Raw genomic sequence first — 27,481 nt, 5'->3', positions numbered from 1 at the left:
TCAAAAATTTTGGGAAAAAACTAAAAATAGCAATACAACAATAAAAAAACCCACAAATTAGAAAAACAACACAGTATAACAACTTTAGCATTTACAATCTATTAGGTATTATGAGTAATCTAGAGATTGTTTAAAGTATACAGGGGGATATACACAGGTTATATGAAAATACCATGCCATTTTATATAAGAAACTTGATCATCTGCAGATTGTGGTGCCCATGAGGAGCATGGAACCAATCCCCTGTGGTTAATGAGAAACTAGTGTACATTCTTAAAACTTTTATTATCTATATAAAGTGAACAATACTTTTCACTGCCATATGCTACTGCTACTACCCCTGTAACAACAGAAAGGTGCTTGGATTACAGCAGGACTCATGGGCCAACTGTCCCCAGCTTGAACCTGACTGGAATTCCCAATGCACTAAGAAAGATGGGTAAAGTTTTCTACAGAGCTTGGTTTTATAATCCAATAGGTTTTCATGTACATTTTAAAATGTGAATTTAAGGGAAATTTTTTAAAAATTACTTAATATTTTATGTTCTTATACCAAAGAGTCTACAAATACTTATGTATCAGGAAAGAGAAATGCTAACACTATGTATTAAATGGGAAAAAAATGTGTTTTTAGGTAAATAGGCAAAAATTAGAGCACTCACACTTTCACAGTTACATAATATCTTTAAAGTAGTAATTATTCCTTGTCTTCACTCTGATTTTTTAAAAGCTTCTGCATAGACTCACTACAAATGGTTACTTCTTTCTTCCTGTGAGTTAGCCCTGCTAAGTGAGCCCTTCTTTATTTTTACCATGAAGGGAGGCCTTCCTTAGCTACCCAATTCCCCACTGCAACCCTGATAAAAGTTCTATTCTCATCTTTATGCTCTTACATTTTACCCTTAGTTCTTACAGAATCCTGAGATTTCTTTGTACTGCCATTCCACAGAAATAGATCATAAATTTCCTACAACACAGCATATATATATATAATAACATATAATATAATATATAAACACATATATAATGTAAAATCATTCTACCAGGTTTTAGGTGGTACTGTATGTGGAATAGAGAAAACAGCTGGCATGAAATATACTGCTTTCATGGTGATTGGCAACCAGTCACATAAACATATTCTTAGAAGCAAAAGAGGTTAAGATATGAATAAAGACGAACTTTACCCCTTCATCCTGTGAAAGAGGATTATTGATCATCAAATCTTGTTGGCCAACAACCTTCCTTGGGTTTGTAATATGCTAGTAAAGAAAGTGAAAAAACACACACAAGGATCAGAGGCTACTGGACTTTAAAGTGTATATAAGAAAACAATTACATTAATTAAATGTACTATTTACTTACTATTTCTTTAATGTTGCTATACCATGCTCTTAATTCTTCAATTCTACTTATCCATTGACTTTTGTCTTGAGGAAGAACACAAAGAAATAGCTGTCAAGAAAAACAGAAGAAACTTTTGTAAATATCTTAAGATATAAAATGTGAAACTATGCCAAACTGAATCACCTGAACATTGAAAGAAATAATATTCATGATATTTCATAGTCATATCATCATTCCAATTCCTAACAATTTTTGTTTGGAGATATTTAAGAAATATATAATCAGAAAATTCAAAAAGTGAACAAAGGCTATACCACAAAATAGAATCAAACTCCCCTTCAGATTTACATTACAAAAGGAAGAAAAATTCATTGAGGTTCAAATATAATTCACATTTTACCTTCTAGTCTTAATGGTAGTGGTAGGGGGTTATTAGGAAGCACAGAGTCTGATTAGTAATTGCTACATTTAAGATTTTGTTTTAAAACAAGCAGGTAAAAGATAGTGAATAGCAGTCTCACTGAGGGCATAGCCTGAGTCATGAAAGCATTCCTTCTACAGAAAAAAAAATGTAATTTAAAGCTGGCAGTCAGCTTATGAAAATAACAAACATTCTTAAAATGACAAATTTGATTTAATTTAGTTTAATACAATATTAAAATAAATTTGGATTTAGGTTTATTTTTAACAAATGAAAGATACTAAAAGTTAAACAACAGGGAATGGGGGTGGGGCACAAATACTTGTATACAATATTCTAGCAGCAGGTCTCCTGCCTTTAATGCCTGCATCTAAAAGAAGAAAAGTGTATTTTAATTACTAAATCTAAATTTTTAAACCTAAAACTGTCTAATACATTATGTGTTTCTTTTGTCTTTACTTGCATAGACTCAGTATGCTTAATTTATGCAGATAACCCTAAAAACTTTTGATAGAATTCATTCCAGAAATGAGTCTAAACCTAAATAAATTCATGTTTAGAAAACAAAAACAAACAATACTTCAATGCAATTAAAAAGATAACTATAGATTATTATTACTAGTTTTGGTAATCAGTGCTCCTTTTCCTCCTAAAGGAGAGTGATCCAATTTCCTTCCACTTCTTGCCACCCCTCACTTTGTGTTTCTACTAAATGAAATGTGAAAAATATTTTCCTGCTGCCATTTATCAAGAAAAAAGGGAGGATAACTAAATGATGGCACTTGATATAATAGGAACCTAAAAGTTAAACCCCCACCACTGCCTTTTCTTGAAAATCTTCAAGAATTTCTGCAAAAGACTCTGGCAAGTGTAAAAGTGTTGCTCTGAATTTGGCACCATCAAAACAGTTGAAAAGATAGTTATTTTATATGACTCTTTTACCATTATCACTTACTCAGGACTAAGGTAGTTCAACAACCTTATTAGTAAATGTCCTATGAAAGATAAACATAGATAGTCAAAATAATGGGAGTGAAATCTCTTGGAAAATTCAGTGATCCCCTGCATGGCTAATCTTCCAGGGCATCAGGTAATGTGTTGATATACTGCAACCAGAAACTGTAAATAAATATTTTCTTCTTACCTTCCAGCAAATGCTGCGGAACCTGCTGCTTCTCAGCTGCCCATTAATCCCCTTCTGCCTTATTGTTGCCAAGTAATTGTTGTTTACAAATAGTTCTTCCCATTCTTTCCTATATGAAAGAAACCAAAGCATGAGAATCCTTTTGTTAAAATTCCTCTGCTTGGAGAGAAGTACTACGGGAAATTAACTGTAAGTAGGTCTAAAAAATGCAACTTTTAAAACATATATATTTAGTTGTGTACTGTTTCTGAACGCATGGCTGTCTTTTTGGACACAGTTCTTCCGTAGATTTAATGAATATGTAGATAGCTATAATTACGCCAGCTACTGAAATTCATAATGTCTATGGAGGCTATTCCATTTCCTCTAAAATGCTGATAGTACACTTCAGTACATAAACAAGAAAAAGATGAATAATATAAATATATGACTGTTTTAGCCAATGATAAAAACATACCTGCTCCAAAAATAGGCAACAAAGAAGTGTAATGTTGATTATATTAGCTTCTGATGTGAAATACCTGTTTAAATGAACCAATTTCTCTTTAATGTCAGGCTGGACAGTAAAGTATAATAGAAGACTACTTTAACTGTTAGTGCTGCTTACTATTGAAATTGCAACTTCTTTCTACATTATCAGTTTTAAAATTTTAACAGGTGTAGGCAAATTTAAAAAAAAATCAAAAAATTAAAAAGCCTCACTGTAAAAACTGTTAAAGGCAAGCTTGAGTACCTTGCAGTACCTATGGCTGAGTAGATAAACAACTGAAATATGCCTCCCAGGCATGCAGACACCAGGGGCCTAACACCTGTGCCTCATTAATATACAAGTAAATCTGCTCTACTGGGAAACAATTGGAAATTAATTGTCCCAAACCATTTACTGAGTTTGAATAAAGGAATCAGACCTATATTCCCTGCATCTTGCACCAAACTAAACATTAAGAATCATTTGAGTAGAGGCTACTGAGATTAGCTTTATGAAATTTCTCTCAAATTCCATCATATCACAATAAAACTTACATATAACTTAACATTTATTGTCAAAGCTGAAACCCTGATGGCAATATCTTGAGAGATTTCTGAAAAAGAAAGCCACTAAAACCCTCAATCATTCTTCCGTTATACACACGTGCGGCTGTCACTGGCTAGACCCTACTCATTTTGAGAAAGGATAATCTTGCATGCTATGCTTAGAGTAATGATTGAACTGTACACAAAAAGTTCAAAACTTGACCATGGGACAAAATGCATCTTCTCCACACAGTTCCAGAAGAGTGATCAAAGACAATGACACATTCCCTACTGCCACCAGCAGAACTTCCAGCTTTAACCCAGTAGCGTTGTGATCCTCAATCACAACAAGCCTTCCGCCAATAGTGGCTTCGGGCTAAGACTGTTAAATGAGACACACATTCCAACCCATGCTGGAAGAAATGCATTTCTATCACCACTCCACAAAAATTTCTTATTCTCATTGCTCTATTAGTTTAAAAAAAATTGGTTTTACTTTAATTTGTATTATTAGTGAACTAAAAATTGTTCATGCTTTTGGGTCATTTTACTGCTCCTTTGTAAAACCTGCTTTTTGCCCTTTACCCATTTTAAGCAGTACAGGATAGTGGTTAAGAGAATGAACATCAGAGGTGCATGCTTGGGATCAGAAAGACAGCCACGCAGTAAGCAAAGGTACACAGCTCACTAGCCACTTACAAGATGTGCAAGCATGGGCAAATTTCTTAACCTCTCTGTGCCTCAGTTTCCTCGTCTGTAAAATGGAGTAATAATAGAATCTACTTAAATGAATTATTATGAGAATTTTAAAAATACATGAAAAGCCCTCAGAGGACTATCCAACACACACACACACACACACACACACATTTTTAAAAAGAGAAAAGGTCTCACTTGGTCATCAGGATGGAGTACAGTGGTGCAATCATAGCTCACTTTAACCTTGAACTCCTTGGGCTCAAGCAATCCTCCCACCTCAGCCTCCACTGTAGCTGAGGCAACTCAGGAGGGACCACAGGCACACACCATCACACCTGACTAATTTTGTACTTTTTGTAGAGACTGGGTATTGCTGTGTTGCCCAGACTGGTCTACAAAGGGCCTCAAGCAATTCTCCCTCCTTAGCCTCCCAAAGTGCTGGAATTACAGGTGTGAGCCAGTGTGCCTAAATCCTATACTTTTAAAAATTAATATTTTTGTTAATAATACTGCTTTTTAGTGTGCCTTATTATTGATTAAAGAGAAAAGTTTTTCATACATTAAAGACATCACGCCTTCATCAGCCAATTTTTTAACCCAATGGTCTTAATTTTCAATACATTGACGCTTTTTAAATTTGTATATAATTAAGATCTAACATTATTTTCTCTTACTGATCTTTCCATTGTTTTCTCTTGCTTAAGTAATTCTTAGTCACTCCAACACCAAATAAATATTCAGTGAAATCTTGTGGGGCTTTTTTCCCCATTTTAATCCATTTTTATTACCTATACTAAATATGTACTATTTCCAAGTAATTACACATATATACTGATATCTCATCATGTTCAAACTTTTTGTCTAGTTTTTAGCAATGTTCAAAGATGAGATTAGCAGTGAGTACATTAGAGGAGTAGAGGCATACCTCATTTTATGTCACTTCATTTTACTGCACTTCACAGGTACTGTATTTTAACTAATTGAAGGTTTGTGGCAACCTTGCATTGAGCAAGTCTATCAGCATGTGCTCACTTCGTGTCTCCTGTGACATATTTTCATAATCTTTACAAAATTTCCAACTCTTTCCTTATATCTATTATGGGGATATGTGATCAGTGATCTCTGATGTTACTATTGTAACTGTTATGAAGCAAAATGAACCACAACCATATAAGACAGTGAACTTACTGATAAAAGTTGTATGTGTTCTGGCCATACCATAAACAGTCCCTTGTCTCTCTCCCTCTCCTTGGACCTCCCTAGTTAATAATGCTACAATGGCCTTGTGATGTTCAAGTGAAAAGAAGAGTCATAAGTCTCTTAATTTAAATCAAAAGTTAGAAATTATTAAGCTTAGTGAAGAAAGTGTATCTAAAGCCAAGTTAGACCAAAAGCTTGGTCTCTTGCACTAAACAGGTAGCCCAGTGGTGAATGCAGAAAAAAAAAGTTATTGAAGGAACTCAAAAGTGCTACTCCAGTGAACTTATGAACGATGAGAAAGCAAAACAGTCTTACTACTGATACAGAGAAAGTTTGAGTGGTCTGAATAGAAAATCAAACAGTCACAACATTCCCTTAAGCCAAAACCTAATCCAGAGAAAAGTCCTAACTCTCTTCAATTGTGTAAAAGCTGAGAAAGGTGAGGAAGCTGCCAAACAAAAGTTGGAAGATAGCAGAGGTTGGTTCATGGAGTTTAAGAAGCCGTCTCCATAACATAAAATTGCAAAGTGAAGCAGAAAGTGCTGATGGAGAAGCTGCAGTAAGTTACACAGATCAAGCCAAGATAACTGTCGAAGGTAGCTACACTAAACAATAGATATTCAATGTAGATTTAACAGCCTTCTATTGAAGGAGGATGCCATCTAGGACTTTCATAGCTAGGGAGGAGAAGTCAAGTCCTGGTTTCAAAGCTTCAGAGGGCAGGCTGTACTCTTGTTACAGGATAATGCAGCTGGTGACTAAACTGAAGCCAATCTTTAATCATTCTGAAAGTCCTAGAGACCTTAAGAATTATGCTAAATCTACTTTTCCTTGTGCCCTATAAATGGAATAACAAAGCCTGGATGATAGCCTATCTGTTTGCAATATGGTTTAAAGAATATTTTAAGCCCATGTTTGGAAACTATTGCTCAGGAAAAAAAAAGATTCCTTTCAAAATATCATTGTTCACTGACAATACGCCTAATCACCCAAGAGCTCTGATGGATATGTACAAAGAGATTAATGGTGTGTTCATGTCTGCTAACATAACATCCATTCTGCAGCCCATGAACTGGGGAGTCATTTCTAATTTCAAGTTTTATTATTTAAGAAATACATTTCAGAGGCTATAGCTGCCATATGGTAGTGATTTCTCTGACAGATCTGGGCAAAGTAAATTCAAAATCTTCTGGTAAGGATTCACTATTCTAGATGTCATTAAGAACATTAGAGATTTATGGGGGAGGTCAGAATAGAAACATGAACAAGAGTTTTTAAAAGGTGATTCCAATCCTCATGGATGATTTGGAGGGGTTTCAAGACTTCAGTGGAACAAGTAACTGCAGATGGGGAAAAATAACAAGAAAACTAGATTTAGAAGTGGAATATGAAGATGTGACTTAACTGCTATAATCTCATAATAAAACTTAAGTGAATTAGGAGTTGCTTCTTACGAATCAACAAAGAAAGTGGTTTCTTGAGATGGAATCTACTGCTGGTGAAGATGCTGTGAATATTATTAAAATGATATCAAATAATTTAGAATATCTAATAAACTTAGTGAGAAAGCAGTGGCAGAGTTTGAGAAGACTGAGTCCAATTTTGAAACAAGTTCTAATCTGGGTAAGATGCTACCAAACAGAATCTCATACTACAGAGAAATCTTTATTGAAAAGAAGAGTCAATCTATGTGACATACTTCACTGTTGTCTTTTTTTTTAAGGAATTGCCACAGTTACCCCAACCTTCAGCAACCACCACCCTGACTCATGGGAAGCCATCAACACCAAGGCAAGACCCTCTACCAGCAAAAAGATTAAGAACTGCTGAAGGCTCAGATGATCCTTGGCTTTTTTTTTTTTTTTTTTTTTTGCAATAAGGTACTTTTAATTAAGGTATATATATTTTTAGACATATGCTATTGCACACTTGACAGTATAGTGTAATCATAACTTTTACATGTACTAGAAAACCAAAAAAAAAAATCATGTGACTCACTTTATTGCAATAGTTGCTTTATTGCAGTTGTTTGGAACTGAATCCGCAATATCTCTGGGGTATGTATACACGTTTCAAAAACCATAAATATATTTAAATAGCTTGTAGTCTGTGAACAAGCACAGATCTCAAATGTACAACGTTTTGAACCCAAAAGGAATCATAATTTGTGAGACACCATGCAGTTCTGTGTACTGAAAACACAAAGTATTCCAGATAAGAGAGGGAAGTATGAAGCAATGACTCCTCCAGTCTTTTCCAAAATCAGCTCCTATTCACAAGTACCAAGAAATTGTGAAAGTACAGGCACAGCTGGTGGCTACATTCATTGCCATCTTGTCAAGTTAAGCAGGCTTTTAAGGTCAAGTTACATACTACTTATGTAATGAAGGATAATTATTTGTTAGCTTAAATAAGACCCTGTACCTTGATTACAGTGTTGGTACAGAGAAAAGAAGACTGAGGCATGTGAATTGGAAACATTATCTCTGAAATTTACAATCATTTAAATGTATTCATGGGTACTTACAGTTCTAATTAAGGCATAACATCTCAAACTGATGAACAGCTCTAACAACAGAGGAGCATAAAGGCCACAAGATAATATATTGTCTTTCGTTTCTATTGAATAGTGTTTCTTCAATAAACTGTAACACAGAGTAAATAGAAACATTTATTAAGTGCCTACTATGTGCTTAGCACTCACAGGCACATTTTTTAAAACATAAAAAGTTAAACAGTGGATAGATGGACGTGTAAACCAGTAATAAAATGATTACTGCAAAGCACTCTGGTAGTACAGAGGGGAAAGAAATGGTTTGATACTTCAAAATTAAAACTTAGAATATAAAATAACAGTAGCACCATAGCCACTGAAATACTACTGCAAAGAATTGAGCTAACCAAACATTAAACAGATTCCAGAGGGCAAACAGCTGAAAGGTTTAGCCCTTCTATGGGAGAGGGATCAAAATGAAGGTTTTTTACAATCACAGATATGAATGGTAGGCCTCTCCTCCTGAAGTTGGAGGAAGATATGATTAACAACAGAAAATATTGAGGTGTCAGTAGTGAAATTTTTCAGTTTAATTTAAAAAAAAACAAAAAGTAGTTGCTAAACTCATTCTTACATGAAAAATATGTATTTACAATGTGCCTGAACAGCAAAAATCTGAAAATTATGCCATTGTAATGCTTTTAAAAGACCCACTTATGATATAATATTTCAGGTGAATCACTTCTAATCTCTACAGGAGTCCTCTTAGGGTATACATTTTTAACCCCTCTTTATGAATGAGAAAAGGAAGGTTCAGAAAAATTAAATAACTTGTCAAGAGAATAAAGAAATGAGAAATAGGAAAGACATCTTTCTGGAATGACATGGAAGTAACCACTAAAGGGAAACATGATTTTCCAGACACCAAGAGCAAAAATGACCTCTGGCAACAAGGCAAGATAGAAATATACCCTTATTTCTTCCTCAAATTTTTAGTTTTTGAATATCAAGTCCACGGACATGCAGATAACTTTTTAATAATTGGACTGAGAAGATAATAACAGTCCTGTGAGTAGTTAAGAACCTGGGTGTTTAGGTGTGTAAAACCTTAAATGGAATGGATTAGCCACCTGGACCTTGAAGATTTCCTTAATAAAGCATCAGTGCCATCTAGTGGCAACTACTCTATCTTGCAGATACTGGGTCCCTGAAAACAATCAGCATCTAAGCAGGGAAAGATGAAGATGAGTAGGTTTCATTTCTCAGGCCAGTGTTAACAGACCAGTACTAGCTGCCTTGGAAGCACTATGTTGAGAAGGACTCTGAGCTTACCCATGTGCTCCTCAGGAAAGAACACTGTAACTTATTAAATATGTAGGCCATGACTGATGCAATTATTTCTCAAAAAATAAAGTCAACTTCTGCAGGAATTGATACCTCCCCTCTAAGAAGACCTATTTAGGTAGTTAAGCCTCCTGCAATGGCTATTTTGACATGGAAAGCAATTAGAATATGCAGTGGATAAATACAGCTGATAATTATAATGAGATATCTATTTGTAATTATATATTTTAATGTAGTAGTTTCCCAATATATGCTCATAACATTGGTGTGAAACTAGTATCTTCTAAATTTGTTGATATCTTCTAAATTTAATACTTTAAATACTTTTATAACCTACATGATGACTAATAAGTGACTAAATTATGTGCTAATTTATGACTAGAAAGCTTCTGAATCATTATCCCAAATGGTGATACACTATAGAATACACTAATTTTATACCATATAGATTTATATGATGGTTTCTATCCCATTTTTAAGCTTAATGTGGAAAGGAAACAATGTGTTTGTGGGCTAACTGAAGAAATCCAAATGACTACAATAAGAGCAAAGAGTTAAGGGACTACATATAGTTTAGGACTGAAGATCTCCAATAGTTGGTTAAGAGGAGCTACTTAGGCTTCTACTGACAGTGAAATTGCTGAGTGGTTAAGAGAATGGATTCTCACCTTGGGAAAAGCCAACATGTCACAGACAGTGGAAGAAAAAAGAGAGAGGGTAGAGAGATGCTTCTAGCTCTCTGGGAGGTATAGTGATAGGGGAGTATAGCAGACGGAGCTCTCAGAGACGATCATGGAGTTTACAAGGTCAGCCAGCCAACCAGGATCATTTCATTGCAATTTGAATAGTAAGATAATAGAACAAAACGGCCATGGCAGGATGAAGCAGGATTGAAGCAGGATTAGATCAGGGTTAGATGGGTAGAATATCTGAAGCTGAGGAAGTAAAAGGTAAGAAAGCTGAACTTGATTCAAAAAGATTTATACAATTTCATAATCCTAAAGTGCATGCCAATACTTTTTTAAAATTGCCATATTTAGTATGATTACATTTATTTTATCAAAGAGGAGCCAGTAAATTTTTAAATCTGTTTCTAATCTATATCAAAATATATTAGTGAAAGACTTCTATCAATGCAAGGACTGTACCATAATTCCAGTATTATATTTAAGAGTATATACTTTTAAGTCATTTTAAAGGTATGATTTTGAAAATACTATTCAAATAGAACAAGGAATATCTAACTTAAAATCAATGGAAATATGAAAAGTGTAAATCAGGTATGTCAGCATAAGACTATAAAGTGTGGCACCAGATATGGGTAAGCTACAACATTAGGACTGCAGGTGCCAAGATCAACCAGATAAACACTGATGTTATCTATAATTACCTCATTTTTAGCTTAAATCACAGGTAATGAGGGAACTCACGAGTCTCTAAAAGGCAATTAGAAACTGTACTGGCTTTTTTGCTTCCTATATCATGAATTTTCTAAAACTTACTTTTATTTAAAGCTTTTTTTCTCCTCCATAATGAAACATCAGGGCATATCACTTATACATAAATATATATATATAACAGAATGCATAATTACAAGCTTAAAATGTATTTCTTCATATGTCTAGGTGAAACATGTTATCATATGATGAGGCTCCACTGAAATACAGGTAAAGAATAGTTCCTTGCCTAGAGGTTTGTTAAAATTACGATGTTTTGATTCAGGTTTGAATTGAACTTTAAATTGAGAAACCTTGAGCCTTCACCTCAGTTTTCACAGGAACACAAAGAACTGAGTTAAAACAGTTATGCACTGTTAAATATAATACTCTTTTTTATTATTTTATTTTATTTATTTGTTTATTTTATTTATTCTCTATCACCCTGCCTGGAGTGCAGTGAAACTATCTCTGCTCACTGCAAGCTCCACCTCCCAGGTTCACACCATTCTCCTGCCTCAGCCTCCCAAGGTAGCTGGGACTACAGGCACCCACCACCATGCCCGGCTAAATTTTTTGTACTTTTTAAGTAGAGATGGGTTTTCACTATGTTAGCCAGGATGGTCTCGATCTCCTGACCTCATGATCCGCTTGCCTTGGCCTCCCAAAGTGCTGCAATACTCTCTTTTTTAAAGAAAAAACAAAAAACAAAAAAAAAACCAGGCATTATTTTCTTCAAAATATAGTGTTTCAGAGCTTCTAAATCCACGGTCATATTAAAGTAGGTAAACTCAAAAATCATGCTTTAAAAAAGGAAACCAAGAAAAGCAGTATCACGAGCTTTTTGATTTTATAACAAGCTTTTGATTTTTAATTGTATTAATAATTTAAATATACAATAGATAATTAGATTACTAATCAAAGGACTGGCATTTAGAAATGAAGTGAGAAAAGGATCCTATACCAGACAATCTCTGTGACGTTGTCTGGAGTAAGTCTATTTTATACTCCATGGTTTACTCATGCTTCCTCTATAATTAATAAGGAAAAAATCCTCTCCCTGCAGACCTGTCCTACCTTCTTCCCACCCCCACCTCACCTCATTTACTTTGATATTTTTGATAACTGGTACGGGCTTGATATCTAACATTCTATAACACGATAAAGAATTTGCCACACAGTCTGCAAATATAAGCCAATACTGTAAAGGAAAGGCTGGTAGAATAGAGAATAAATTACTTTCCAGTTATTTATAAATAGACATTTATTTAGCAAAACCTGATGTCCTAATTAAAAGTCAATCCTACGACTTAAAGCATGTTTTCCAATAGTGTGTTGACTAATAGGGTATTACAAATAGAAATACATGTGTGTTTAAATACTTTCTCTAAGGAATATTAAAATCAATTGTATTTTAACTGAATCCATCGTTCACTTGATAACCTCTAGATGAGCGCTAAGCAAGTGAACTTTCTGAGATGACAGAAATGTTCTACATCTGACTCTCCACTATGGTAACCACTGACCACACATAGTTACTAAGCAGTTAAAATATGACTAGTGCAGCTGAAGAACTACATATTGTATTTTAATTAATTGAAATCCAAATTTAAATAGCTTCATATTGCCAGTAGTTCCTGCATTGGACAAGGAAGCTTAAAATGTTTTAAGGATGGCAACAATTCACTCGTATACACATTCAATTTTTAAAGTAACAACTATAAAGTTTCAAGGGATATAAATATACAAGTGATGCATACGCATATATAACTGGGGAAAGAAAACAAACATTAAAAGTTAAATAATACATGTGGTTAAATAAAGCAACTTAATTCCGTAAGAGAGGTAACATAGTATATAATTATTCTAAATAAATGGTGCTACTAATAAGACTATTAGATATGGATATAATCTTTTTCTTTTTCTTTCCCGTATCTATCTCATTGCCTCTCCCTGTGGTTTCTGTTTTTATCACTCCCTTCCCCTGCCTCCTCCCATACCCCTCTTCTCATACATATACCTGAAAGTTAGAAAGGCAAATCTTTGGTGATCACAGTGTTACTTCTACTGGTTACCCAAAAATGGTCAATGCTGGAAAAACCCAAGATTTGGATCATGAACCTAATATAATCATATTCAGCAACCGGCTGGCTAAACAAACCTAGAAGGGATAATTTAAAAAGAAGATAAATGGGCCATGGGATAAACTTTTGTTTAAAGTCAATTAAGTATTTTAAGAACTGCTCCCCTGTGGTAAGGCGGGGGGAAGGGCAAGAAGACAATAGTAGTTATTTTGGACACTGTTTATTACTGTGAACTGAACAAAATACATATAAGTCTGTGTCTAGATCTATGAAAGTTGAGCTACACTGTTCAAGAGAACTTCAAGGTTTAGAAGTATTTTTTTTTTTAATTGGAATGAGGCTTAAGATACAGGGTTCAACTACCCTGTTTTGGTTCTAATGGGTTGAGACACTTGGACATGTCATCTGCATTAGTGTCCTAATATGAAAAAGTAGCCTGGAAGAGTCTTTGAAACTCCTTGAGATTATGTCAACCAAACTACTTCTGAGATTATGTCAACCAAACTACTTCAATGTCTCTCTCAGAACATAACATCTATAATCATGGAATGAAAATTATATCCATATGTTCAGATACAAGGACATCTTTTACATTTCAAATATTCTATCATTTGCAGGTTATTTTTTATTCCATAGCAGGTTTATTGATTTTCTTCATATTTCTAGGTACCTAATACTCATTCTCAATTGTATCATTATCAACTATTTCATAATTATTTTTGTGTGATTTAAAGATTTTTAACCCTCAGTTAAAATTTTTGATCATCGATTCAAATACATCAAACATCGCCGGGTGCAGTGGCTCATGCCTGTAATCCCAACACTTTGGGAGACTGAGGCGGGTGGATTACCTGAGGTCAGGAGTTCAAGACCAGCCTGGCCAACATGGTGAAACCCCCACTCTACTAAAAATACAGATATTAGATGACCACAGTGGTGCACACCTGTAATCCAGCTACTCAGGAGGCTGAGGCATAAGAATCACTTGAACCCAGGAAGTGGAGGTTGCAGTGGGCTGAGATGGCCCTCCAGCCTAAGCAACAGAGTACGACCCCATCTCAAAAAAATAAATAAATAAAACTATGATATACTGAATTTTAAAACTTTAGTACTATCAAATAGCAAGTACTATCAAAATAGCAGCTCATGTAAAGCAACACTGTCACTACAATGAAATAGATACATATGTAAATACTGATGTTGTATGGGTCACATTAGCTGTCTTCATAGGTAAGGGCATAATTTTGTCACTGATGACTAAGTTCAAATAGGAAAGTTGTCAAAATCAAAATGAAGTCACTTCTGTCAAACCCTAACAAAAGTACAGTTGGCCCTCCATACATGAGATGCCGCATTCATGGTTTATACCAATCAGACTGAGACTACAGTATTCTAAGGAGGCCAAACTCATGGATACAGAGGGGCTGATTTTTCCTATCCTTTCCAATTCCATAGAGCTGACTGCTGGACTTCAGCATCTGTGATTTTGGTATTCATGGGGGTCCTGGAATCAATCCCCAAGAATAGTGAGAGATGACCATAAATAAAGCCAGGTTTAGAAGGAAGAGCCCTCATGCACATACGCTGAAGAAATATTACAAAGACTCCCTGAAGGGCTCTTATACACATACGTCTGTAACAAAAACTTTTACCAATAACTTTCTAAACTGCAGGTTGCTACATGAGTACAAGGATAGCTAACTGCTGTACAAGAACATTTGCCAGACAAACTGTCTCCATTAGTGAACTGGTGTTAGCTCCTGCAATAAGCCCCTGTAACCAAAGTTCTCTGTTTCAAAATAAATTGTGTGTACTTTCCTCTCTTGTCTTTAAAAGCTTCCCCTTCCCTCAACCTCTTTGGATATGCCTATGGTTCCCAAGGCCTACATATCCCAGATGCGCAAATCGCCTAATAAACTCAGTATCTCTGGAGAATCTCTCTGTTTTTAACAAACTGAAACTTACCCATTCTACCGCAAAAGCAATCTAAAAGAATGCATTGCTGAAGAGTGGAAAATGAAGATCGTCTTTATACATGCTGCTCACCTCCCTGAAACTCTTGCCCCCGCTAGAACACCTAGCAAACAGATTTTCCTCCTACTGCCCACCACCCCAACCATTTGGTCTTCCCCTGGTTCTGCTTTTTGTTTTTTGTCTTGAGACAGGGTCTTGCTCTGTCACCAAGGCTGGAATGCAGTGGCATGATCACAGCTCACTACAGCCTCAACCTCCCAGGCTCAAGTGATTGTCCCACCTGAGCCTCCTGAGTAGGTGGGACTAGAGGCAAGTGCCACCATGCCTGGCTAATTTTTTAAAATTTAACTAATTATTTTATTTATTTATTTGTCTGTTTGTAGAGATGAGGTCTTGCTTTTTGCCCGGGCTGGTCTTCAACTCCTCAGCTCAAGTGATCCTCCCCACTCAGCCTGTTGGGATTACTGGTGTAAGACCAGTTCTTACTGGTGTAAGAACTAGGCCTTCCCCTAGTTCTTGATAAATGCCTCCATTATAATACCAGTCATCATCTATGTTAGTTGTTTCCATGTTTGTCTCCCTGCTACATCATAAGTGCCCCAAGGGCAGGGTCTGTGTTTAATTCCTCTTTGGGTCTTAAAGGTTTAGCACAGTGGTTTGTCTATACTGGGAGTATAACAAAGATATACATAATGATGGAAGATAAGTTAGCTCCCTTGAACAACAACAACAAAAAAGATATAAACAAATGTTGAAAAAGCACTTGTGAAAAAGCTCTGGATTAAAAATAAAATGGGGAAACAGAATTAGTAACCACTACAACTTTGCGTCAAAAGATAACACGATCTGATATTAAAAAAAAAAAAAGTTAAATATTGACTCCTAAATATTCTGTAGAAATTTCTCCCTTAAATCATTTATTTGAGTCAAATTGTCCATGAAATACACATTCAGAAATTAAGTATTATATAGAGCTACCTGGGACTATAAAGCAGACCAATGCGTAAATAAATAAGCAAGATACTGGTAAATTTTTTTAAAAAAATTAACTCTCCACTTACGAACCTTAATTCTATGCATTTTCTCAAATTTTTAACTATATTTTTGAACCCTAATTCTATGCATTATTTCCTCATACTTCAGTATTGAGCAAATATTTAATTGACTTTGTATATTTCACCACCATATCCAAAGTATATATTACAAACAGTGATCCATAGGACTGACAGCAAGGCATTTCAACTGGGAACACCAGCAGGAAACAGAAGTGTGTCCAGGGGAAAGGACTCTCAGTATTGATTGACTCAGAGCAGCTTATCCTCATATTTCAAATGTATGCCTGTCTTTCCAAAGATAAACATTTACACAGCCTTGGATGATCAGGCTTTCGGCTGACTATGTAAATAAACAAACATGAAAAAAAAAATTCCCCTAAAGCCTGGCAACAGATAACAAAAAGGGCTTGAAGGGGTTTCTAAAGGAAAAGAACTCAAACTGTAACATGTATGCTCAAGCCAGTGTGGGTTGGTAATTAGGGCTGTAAATGCAAACAAATCAGTTGATTTTTCAAAATAGAGGGTAACATTTTTTCAAAGCCGTAAGTAATCAATAAATTAGTTCAGAGAGATTGTATATTATAAAGAAGCACAGATACTATCATAAAAATAATAAGTTACTTCAAGAAGATATATTCATCATTCAAATGCGATTTTTCTTTACTCAAAAGAGCCTCCATTATGGAGATAAGAACAAAAGGTAATACTATGACTGATTTCTGAAAAATGAAAAGGCTATACATTTTGTGCTCTCTGAAGTGATCATTTAACTGTAAAGGTTGTGATGCTTCTTGAACAAATATAAGCACAAACAAGATGCAAGACAATTTGATGAGATTAAATATAAGGAGCGATTATATAAAAGTTCCTCCTATATAACCTATAGATAACTATAGATTCATCTGATTCTTTAAATACTCATTTATTGCCACGTTAGAACTAGAAAAAATTTTTTTTTTTACTTTCCTGAGGCAAGGGCCAACTTTGTCAGGTAGTAGAGTTAATTACAACTTAAAAGAAATTTTAGAAAAGACAGAGGGTAAGGAAAGGTGAAAAAAACTAACAGTAGTTACCCACTATGTTTTGATGACAAGGGCCAGGTACTTTACACATTTTACAGGTATGCTCTCTACAACTCAATGATACAGATGCTAACATTTCAATTTTACAGATGAGGTAATTAAGAATCAGAGAGGTTAATTACCTTGCCTAAGGTTACAGTGGTAGAGTTAAGATCTAGATTTTAGTGTGTCTTATTTCTGTGTGTTTTTTCCAAATTGATTCCCTAAATCATGTATTTATTCTTAAGAACATCTTAACATTATACAGATCCTCAACAATATACAGGAAATACAACAAAATCAGAAAAGTAAGGCTCATGGAATCAGGAAAGGAGCATTAACTCTAGGCCTTCCTTCCTCCTCTTCTACTTATTAAGCTACGAAACCCTGAAAAAATAATTAAAATGGCAAGGCCTTAGAAACTTAAGAGGACTGAGTGGTGGGGAAGAGGGATGGTAGATTCAGGTTGGTCTCTATCACCTTTCATATTACTTCTAGCAAATAAATTGATTGAGCCAATATTCTGTTTTTATTTATTTATTATTTTTGTGAGACAGTCTCACTCTGTCACCCAGGCTGCAGTGCAATGGTATGATCTTGGCTCCCTGCAACCTCCGCTTCCCAGGTTCAAGTGATTCTTGTGTCTCAGCCTCCCGAATAGCTGGGATTACAGGCATTCACCACTACACTGGCTAATTTTGTTACCTTTTTTTTTTTTTTTTTTTTTTGTATTTTCAGTAGAGACAGGGTTTCACCATGTTGGCCAGGCTGGTCTTGAACAGCTCATCTCAAGTGATCCGCCCACCTCAGCCTCCAAAAGTGCTAAGATTACAGGGGTGAGCCACTGCACCTGCTCTCGTCCAATAAGCCAACATTCTCAAAAATAACATGACTAACAAAATTATATCACTCTAAGAGTGTGACTAGAACCTAGATTTCTGAATTTTAAATCTTGCTGCCAAAGTAGGCTTTTGCTCTATTATCTCCTTTCTACTGAATCACTGTTTCGTTGTTATTTCTATGAGATATATAATTCTCTTACATACAAATGTAAAAGGTACTATACTAAAAATAAATGTAAATGATGAAAAGATATTTCCCGCATCTTCCAAAATTATTGATTATATGCAAATAACTACAAATTTTTGTGCTAAAACTTGAAGCCTAATTTTTCAAATTTACTGATTGATTATATGCAAACAAGATGCATACAAAATTATTGATTATATGCAAATAAGATACATGCAAATCTTTGTGCTAAAACTTGAAGCCTAATTTTTCAAATTTACTTAATGATTCAAGAAAATTCAAATTAATGTACTTTTTCTTAGGCAGGAAAAGACAACTTTTAGATTTAAAAGGCAATACCAACTTTAACTTTTTACAAACTTTTTACCAATTTGAACAGCTTTTGACTCGGTGAGCTATATATAGAACATATTATATTGAGAAAGGTAGGCAACCTTGGAAACTCTGATAAATATCAAGAAATTCGAACACCATTGCTTAAGAGCCAAGTGTCTTTTTTCATCTCTCCTTAAAAGGAATAAAGCAAACAACAACAAAACTATATACACATATAAAGTTCCCTTTATTTCTTCAATAAAAGCTCTTTTCAAATATGAAATACAGTATTTTATTAGAGGAAAAAAATAAGCCAAAAGTATGAACGTTTTCTTAAAAAAAAAAAATAAATAGTTTATTCCAGTCTATAAATTTTTTAAGTCTCAAGTCACTCCACTAGCCCAGGTGTAGGATTTATTAACTAAAAACACACACAGAAGTATCTGTGTATCTTTTTAGCATTCAAGTAACTTTTGTTTTTTGATTCAAACCCCAAAGCTCCTAACTAAATTATTATAATCTTCAGTTTATTGGCTACGACTTCTAACTGAGCATCATCGGTGTTTATAATTTTGCACTGTCTCTGGAAGTCAGCATTGCATTTACAAATGATTATTTTTAAAGTATCTAATTGTCAAGATGAAAAAGAGTGTACATTTTTCTTAAGAGTACGGCTTTGGAAAATATAATGTCATGTGAAATTAAGTTGAAAAAAAATATTGAGTAAACTAGATGATTTACTACAGTTTATACAGAATCTTGAAAATTAGGGTTAACTATAATGTACAAATTTAAAATAATCTACAATGATTTATATTCTATCCTCTGCCATTTACACAAAACTAAGATGAGGTACAAAAATTAAGCAATATTTTGAGTTTCCCTGAGAATGCCAAATAACTGGTCTGAGTTTTCTCTAACTAAATTGACTATGAAGCCAAGTTTACAGCAGATTTTTGGCTATAGAAACACAAAAAGCTTATCAATAAATGAGGCAACAAATAAGTTATTGTCTATATTGGGAATGAAGACATTATACTTTAAAAATCTGAAAAAAATAGCATAACATTGACTCAAAAATGACAAAGATTTCCTGTCAACTTTTGAGGAAAGTTATAATTTGATCAAAAAGATATTTAGAAACAGGGTAATAAAACAAAAGTTTTTAAATGTTCACCTTCAATTTATTTCATAGGTCACTGTTATACCATCTAATAAGATAATTAAAAACATGCAAGCAGCTGGTACTACAGCTAAACAGATTAATGTAATAGTCTGTAGTCATATGTGCTGGCAAGGGGCTTGCCTCTTTTGGCGAGGAGAAGGTCAGCTGCCCTTGGGAAGAGGAGAAGAGGAGTGGCCTGTGCTACAGTCACTAAGTTAAACATCAGCAAACTGATAATCAGGAAACGACTTTTCTTCTTTCATACCCATTAATGTTCTTCTCTCAGTTTTAATGGTTAAATAAGGAACAGAGAAAGCTCATATAATTTGGCAGACAACATTAACATTGGTCTTTAAAAAGTACAAGATATATTTCACAAAACCAACAATGTCTTCTCAAGTCTTACAAACTTTCCATTTTAACGCATCATCTGCAAATTAGTTCAGAGATACACAATCAAATTTTAACCAAAATTTCCAAAACAATATCTGGACTATTACTCAAGCATCATATAATAATTGTACTGGTGCCTTAGGAGTTAAATGCAGCTGTACTCTATCTGAATCCATGAAGCAAGATCAAAAGAAGATATAAATCCAAAGTAAACATCCCAGTTTATTAAAAAAAAAAAAAAATCTATGAGTATTAGGCACATAAAGCTGTAGTTACGGTCCATTCATTTTAAATTTTAAAATTTATTTGTCAAAGTCCCAGATATCATCTCTGAATTTATAGTAAAATATCCTCCTTTCATCTTTACTAGGTATTCAAATTTGTTATTCAAAGGTAACCTGAAATATGTGTCAGAGATTGAGAGTGTCAAATCTCAGGTTAAGCTTGTTCTTAAGCACTCTTTCTGCTAACAGACAAAAAATTTATTTTCTTGTAAAACATATTTTTTCTCTTCCTTTTGGTATATTAGATCACTGTAACAATTTCTATAATACCAAAAGGTTAGTGATGACAATGATGATGACATTGTCTGGAACAAAAAAGTAACTAACATTTATTCAACATTTACCATATGCCATTATCTGATTAAACTCCTCATATCAACTGTATTTTATCATCTCCACTTCAAAGGTGAAGAAACTGAGGGTGAGATTTGTCCAAAGTATTCAGAGTATTTACAATCAGGATCTGAACCAGCACACTATGTTTAAACATTGTTTTAAAAAACAGACCAGGTGCAGTGGCTCACACCTATAATCCCAACACTTTGGGAGACCAAGGCAGGCAGATTTCTTGAGCCCAGGAGTTTGAGACCACCCTGGGCAACATGATGAAACCCCATCTCTACAAAAAACACAAAAATTACCCAGGTGTGGTGGCACGCACCTGCAGTCCCAGCTACTCAGGAGGCTGAGAGGCGGGAGGATTGCTTGAGGCCAGGTGGTTGAGGCTGTAGTGAGCCAAGGTAGTGCCACTGTACTCCAGCCTAGGTGACAGAGTGAGACCCTGTCTCAAAAAACAAACAAAGAAAACGCCCAGAGACTATGCCCTCTTGAAACTCATAATCTAATATCATAATAATACAAACAGTGGAAAGAATATAAATTTCAGTGTCCAATTCAAGACTGAATTCAAAAGTTATTAAAATCTCAACATATGTTAAAGGATACATGTGTCTGATGGTGAATACAGGAAACAAAGTTACCCATTTACATGAAGTGAGCACGAAAGAATTAATACTATGACTTCCCATTTAGATTTTCAAAAGGCCTTTATTTTATACGTTTTAACCCGAGTTTTTAAAACAGTTGTGGGAAGGAAACAGGTTAGGCATTATAATGCCCATTTGATAGACAAGAAACTAAAGTAAATCTTTGACACAAGTATATATAAACTATGAGTATGTTGGTGATAGGTTTAAGGCCTGTGTTGTCTAATTGTGAAGAAAGGCTAGGATTTCAGAGGCGGTTTAAATAATACAAACGTAGAACTGTCATGCAAAAGGACATCTGAGGGTTGCAACATTTACGTTTTTCTAATAAGCTATTTCTAGTTAGCTTAAAGAGCTATAATGGCAACAAAAAATAATTTTTGTTTTCAAAAGTAAATTTTACTGAAAATTCTATTGCCATTTTAATGTGATTCTGCAACAATTCCTAGATTTTGTCAGTTAACCTTAATTGAAGCTATACCACAGAGCTGTGCTTCTATGAATTCTACACTTAACCCAAGTGTCAAATCCACAAGTAAGCTCATTATAAGAGCTATCACCTACTGAGTAGAAAAATATTCATTTCATACCTTAAATACTATAACAGTATTTAACAGTGGCACTGGCCTGCCAACTATTAAAAGCACATTTTTACAGACTGTATTACTTCAGCTTTTTATCTTCCCTTTTTAATTACAACAATAAATTAATATTCTAACATTACAACATTGATTTTTAATCAATGTCTGTCATTTTTAAACAATGACAGACATTGATTAAAAATATTTAGTTAACAACATTAGTATTTATTGTGCAAAGCTACACTAGGAGTTACTTTTCAAAATACAATTATCATTTAATAATACTAAGATACTTTATTCAAGAACAAAAAAACACCCAAGATAATATTATACCTTCACTTAATATAAAGTTAAGAGAAATGTTTCATTTCTCTTATGAAATGAATGAAATGAAAACATTTCTCTTAACTTTATATTATATCCACTATTTACTATAATTGGCTAAAATACAAATGTAATTGTAAAATATAATTCAACAACAGAATTTATACACATATAATGGGATTTTCCTTCTTTTGAAATATATTAGTTTTTCTTTTTGTCTCGTTTATGTTTAATTATATTTATACCTAATAAATTATCATCATAGATTTCATATATTACCATCTTAAGATTCCTCTGTTACATGTCAAATCCTAATATTTATTTAACTATCTTTCACATTTACTTTTTTGGTTATTGTTACAATCAGCTGTGACACACTCAAATAGGAGATTCTACCTATTGTTTAGTATGTCAAATACAAGCTTTATATTATGCTTTAGGACTCAGAAAGCATTTGGACAATTCCAATATTTATAAGGTAGGATGGATATAGTGAAAATTTAACAACAACATATGAGTTTTACTGCTGTGATAATACCCTTCTAGAACACCATGGAAAATAAGCCTTTTGTGGTATCTGTGACACTTGAACAACTGATCATTTATACAGACCCCAACTAGCATAAAATAAAGATATCAAGTGTTTCAATTACCATCTCATTTCTGAAATTCATAAACAAATTGTAAAAACTTGTTTCATTTACTACATTTTTGTCTAGTTCCTCCTGTATAAGAGGTCCGATTCTAGATGTTAAAAGCCTGCCTGAAATCTGAAGAAATAAATGACACAGTTCCAATTAAGAGTATAAAATATGTATACAAATAAAAATATGAACTAAGCATAAGTTCCACATTTATTATAGATAAGGAGACACAGTTTAATATTCAAATTAGTTTTCAAATATACAGTGGCTCTTGCATATATTTTATAGTTTTGTTACACAAGTATCAGAAGTAATTAACCATAAGGACAATGTTGGCCAATTAAATTGTTTCTTCAAGAATCTGCATTGCCATCTATAATGTTAAAATGTATCATTATTGAATTTGCACTTTTTTCCTAAAAGAAAATAACCAATTTCTTACACCACTTTGGCTCTGTATATAAATTTTCAAGTATTACTGAAAATACTTTAATCTTTCTTGTTCTTCAGTTTCCAGATATAAGGTACAAATTTCATAAACATTTACTGTTTATGAAAGTAAAATTCAAGTCATGAGGAGAATATAAAGAAAGGATTAGGTAAAATACATATTTTCTTAGTGTATCCTTTTAAAAATATTACTAATTCAGAAGTAATAGCCCTGTTTACTAAAGAACTTAAACAGAATATTAGCAAACAGCACTTAATTCAACCATGAACTACATTTTAAGCTCTCTTAGGCGCTCATGAGCGGTACTATATTTTAGCAGGAAAATTAAAAGGAAGCTTTAGTAATGTAACAGATATACTGGAAAAACAAAAATGGATTATAATGAAGCTGAATACTACATGTGCATACGTTCCAATTACCCTACTATTGGCTAACAACAGATACTGCAGTAAGTGCATTTACTCAAAAATTTAGAATATTATATTTTTCTGTAACTTATTAATTGCAGAAAATAACATTAACACAATATTGTTCACATTGGTCACCTTGTTAAAGCACAAATAGTGTTTCCTTACTATTCTAGATCAAAACCCTATATAATTATATATCTTATACATTATCTTGTAATATTATATGTGTATATGTATATATATACATGTATTCATCACCTACCTATAGGAATTAAAAGTCCCTTCAGAGTCTAAAGTAGAACTTGTTCTTCTTCCATTTTTATTTGAATCTCCTGGAGAAAAAAATTACAACACTGAAATAATGGAGATAAACTGAGTATTTCAGTTGAAAAACTGTGTGAAAGCTAAATGCAACATATTAGCCAAAAAGCATATATCCTCTCCCCCTTCCCCAAATTATCTTTTGTACTCAAAGCTTTTTAGGTAAAAAATTCATTTTGATTTCAAAATATAAACCAATGCCAATCCTAGACTGGATAGTAACAGTACCAAAGTAAGTGCTATCAGGAACAAATGAAGCACAGTACCAACATTTTCTTCTTATGAATCACAGACAAAACTAAAATTATAAACCAGTATAAAGAAAGGCAATTTTTTGTTGGTGACCAAGTCACCCATCCTGATCAGTGGTACTGTCAAAAGAGAGCAGGCAGAGAGCCAACCTGGATGATTTTCCAGGTCCTTGTTTGACACTCTCTAGCAATTTAGTAAACAGAGGTAACATAAAAAGCCAACTTGAGAGGTAGTGATTAATTAATGAGCTTTTAATATGCCTTACTTAATATTCTTTACAAAACTTTAACTGTTAACTTTAGGTTTCAACTGTCAAAAGTTTGGCAATTTAAAACATGAAAAAGGAACAACATCAAAAGGTATTTGTCTCCTATAATAATATCAAACATTGAGAGAAAAAATTTTTACCCAAAAATCTGTCATATTCATAAAATCTAATTTAGAACAAATTATACATATCAATTTAAAGACTATAGAATAAAAGTAAATGAACTAAAGTTGGAAAAAATGCTTACCAATGCCCCAATGTTATACATTCTTATTGACTGAAATTTAATGGTTCAATTTTTTAAAATATACACTTCAAAGTACAGCTTTTATGAAATCATAGTATGCCACTATTAAAAATGTTATTTGTTTTTCAAAACAAATTAAAAGTTTAGAATACGATTATATTTTATACTCCTAATTCATATAATATAACTTTGAAACATCAGGTCATATTCCATTTTTGTAATATTTACAGCATAATACAACAATGATTTATCCAATTTTATACTTTTAATATACTTTGAACAACTGAAGGTGCAACAGGAAATCATCACAGTGGTCGTGGATAAGTCAAACAGTAATTACAGAGTTTTCACTTTAAAGATGAGATTATTTTTAATTATTGAGTACAGTATCTAAGGTACTATACTTATATAATTATGCTACTCATTAAATGGTTACTGAACGCTGAAATGTAATTTTAATGATAGCTACCTATCTTTCTTTACACATTTTATAGTTGACAGATAGTAAAGAACACTGGTTCTTTTTTGAGAGTTTGGTGAGATATGTGCAGCTGTGCCAGCATTCAGGAGAAGCGGACTGAGCCCGCTTATTAAACTTTCAACTCTACTCTTTTTTCAAAATACTGTTCCAGTTTATTTTGTTTTTTGAAAAAACAAAAAATCCTAAAAAGGATTACCACACTTAAAAATGGTGACAATTTATAGAAGAAAATAATCCAAAAACATATAAATGTTTAAAATTAACCTAGCTAGGTATATGTTGCTAATTCTTTGAAAACATGGGTATGGTAATATTACTCATACAACACCCTTCCTTTTCTTTTAAAAATTAATAATATTATAAGAAACTAAAAAGATGTAAGGAAAATTAGTCTCTATCTTGCTAAATGAAAATTTCTACAACACATGTTATTTAACAGCTTGCAGACATTTCCTGTGAAACATTCCATAATCAGCATAGAATAAGTACTATATTATACATTTAAAATATGAGCTTCTTTCTCCTTAAAATTATGATTAAACATGAAAAATAACACCAATAGAATAGTTCTTCCTTTAAGCTGATGTTTATCAGATCAAATATAAAATCCTTCAAATAATTAAGAGACTTTTGGCTTCATAAACAACCAGGTTTTATCACATTATAAAGGTTTTCTTTAATTTATAACTGTTTCCGAAAGAAAATATCACATTAAATATAACTTTCAAGGTGCAAAAAAATGGTAATGGGGGGGGAAAAAGCAGTTTTTCTTTCTCAAAAACATACCAAATAAGGAGTACAATTGTTTCACTAACAATATTAGAGAAAAGATTTCAGAGTTGGCTATATGAGGAAAAGGCAATAAAGTTTTGAAGCAGGAAAAACGCTTTGTTCCCTCAATCCTCTAGTTGAAATTAATTATAGCAAATGTTTATGAAAACATCTGTTCCTTACAGTTATAAATTCTTAATTTTAGTATGGACGATCTCAGACTCTTATTTTGGAAGGAAACTGTCTGACTATCGAAAGGTTTACAAAAGAACAGACAGAATCTGTAATTCTGTAAAATTGTGTATACAATGTGCTACATCCTGTAGAGATTTTACTTGGTGTGAAACATTTGGAGAGGCTTACTACCGGTAACTAGGAGAAATCAAAGACAAACAGAAAGGCTCATTTTTCATTTAAGCTATAATATGATAAAAAACATATCTGTAACACCAGAAAACAACTTCTGCCAGTTTGGGAAATAAACAAGTGTTACTTTACTACTGAATCTAATTTGGAAGTAAGTATAATAAAATAAGTATTAATTTTATAAGAGATTAAAGTAAATGAAATGACAATACAATCATGGGAACGTATATGTAGCATTTCCCAAAAATAACAACAGAGGGTGCAAGAGAGTTTACTATGATGTTTTTACTTGCTATTTTGATTCCTGAACTAAGTTGTCAGGTAGCCATAACTGTAACAAAGATGCATCATACACACACACACACACACACACACACACACACACACACACACAAATACAGTATTAATGTAATCTTACACAAAGACTATTAAATGGTCAAATAGCACAAATATCTAAAATGTGCTTTAAGATAATAGACTTCCTTTTACTTACCTGAAAAGTAATTTAACTAATAAGCAACTTTTAGAATACAGTTGTAACTTTAAAGATATTTCAATATCTAATATAATCAGTAAAAGAATCTAGATGTCTTCATTGAGTATATTTTGAATACATGCACGAATTATATAAATAACATGTGTTACTATATATTTAAAACATTGTACAACATATATCTATAAGAACAATTCATCAATTACTTGTGACCATAAATTTGAAATTTATACAACATTCATTTCTCATTAATTGGTATGCAACTTTCCTAATGGGTTCATAATATTCACAATTAAAATAAATTGCTGATTTGCAAAAATATGCTGACAGTTACATTGGTTGAAATTATAAGAAAGTGCATAATATTGCCTAATATTTCTAACATGAGTATCTAACTTATGAAGCCAGGAAGTGTAACTGTGACTTAAAT

The 27,481-nt window shown here is 33.3% G+C and overlaps 1 protein-coding gene across 1 annotated transcript in view; it reads right to left on the bottom strand.

Moving 5' to 3' along the window:
* Nucleotides 1-27,481, bottom strand: part of LOC105465802 (TBC1 domain family member 5) — a 570,286-nt gene that overhangs the window by 255,535 nt on the left and 287,270 nt on the right. The window contains exons 6-9 of the mRNA XM_011714415.3: nt 24,115-24,184; nt 2,910-3,018; nt 1,363-1,452; nt 1,185-1,259 (exon numbers count right to left, since the gene is read on the bottom strand). Of these exons, the coding sequence (XP_011712717.1) occupies nt 1,185-1,259; nt 1,363-1,452; nt 2,910-3,018; nt 24,115-24,184 (344 nt within the window). The remainder of the gene's footprint in view (nt 1-1,184; nt 1,260-1,362; nt 1,453-2,909; nt 3,019-24,114; nt 24,185-27,481) is intronic.

Source organism: Macaca nemestrina, chromosome 2 (genome assembly GCF_043159975.1).
Source record: "Macaca nemestrina isolate mMacNem1 chromosome 2, mMacNem.hap1, whole genome shotgun sequence".
NCBI lineage: Eukaryota > Metazoa > Chordata > Mammalia > Primates > Cercopithecidae > Macaca > Macaca nemestrina.
This window is presented reverse-complemented; position numbering and strand designations above follow the sequence as displayed.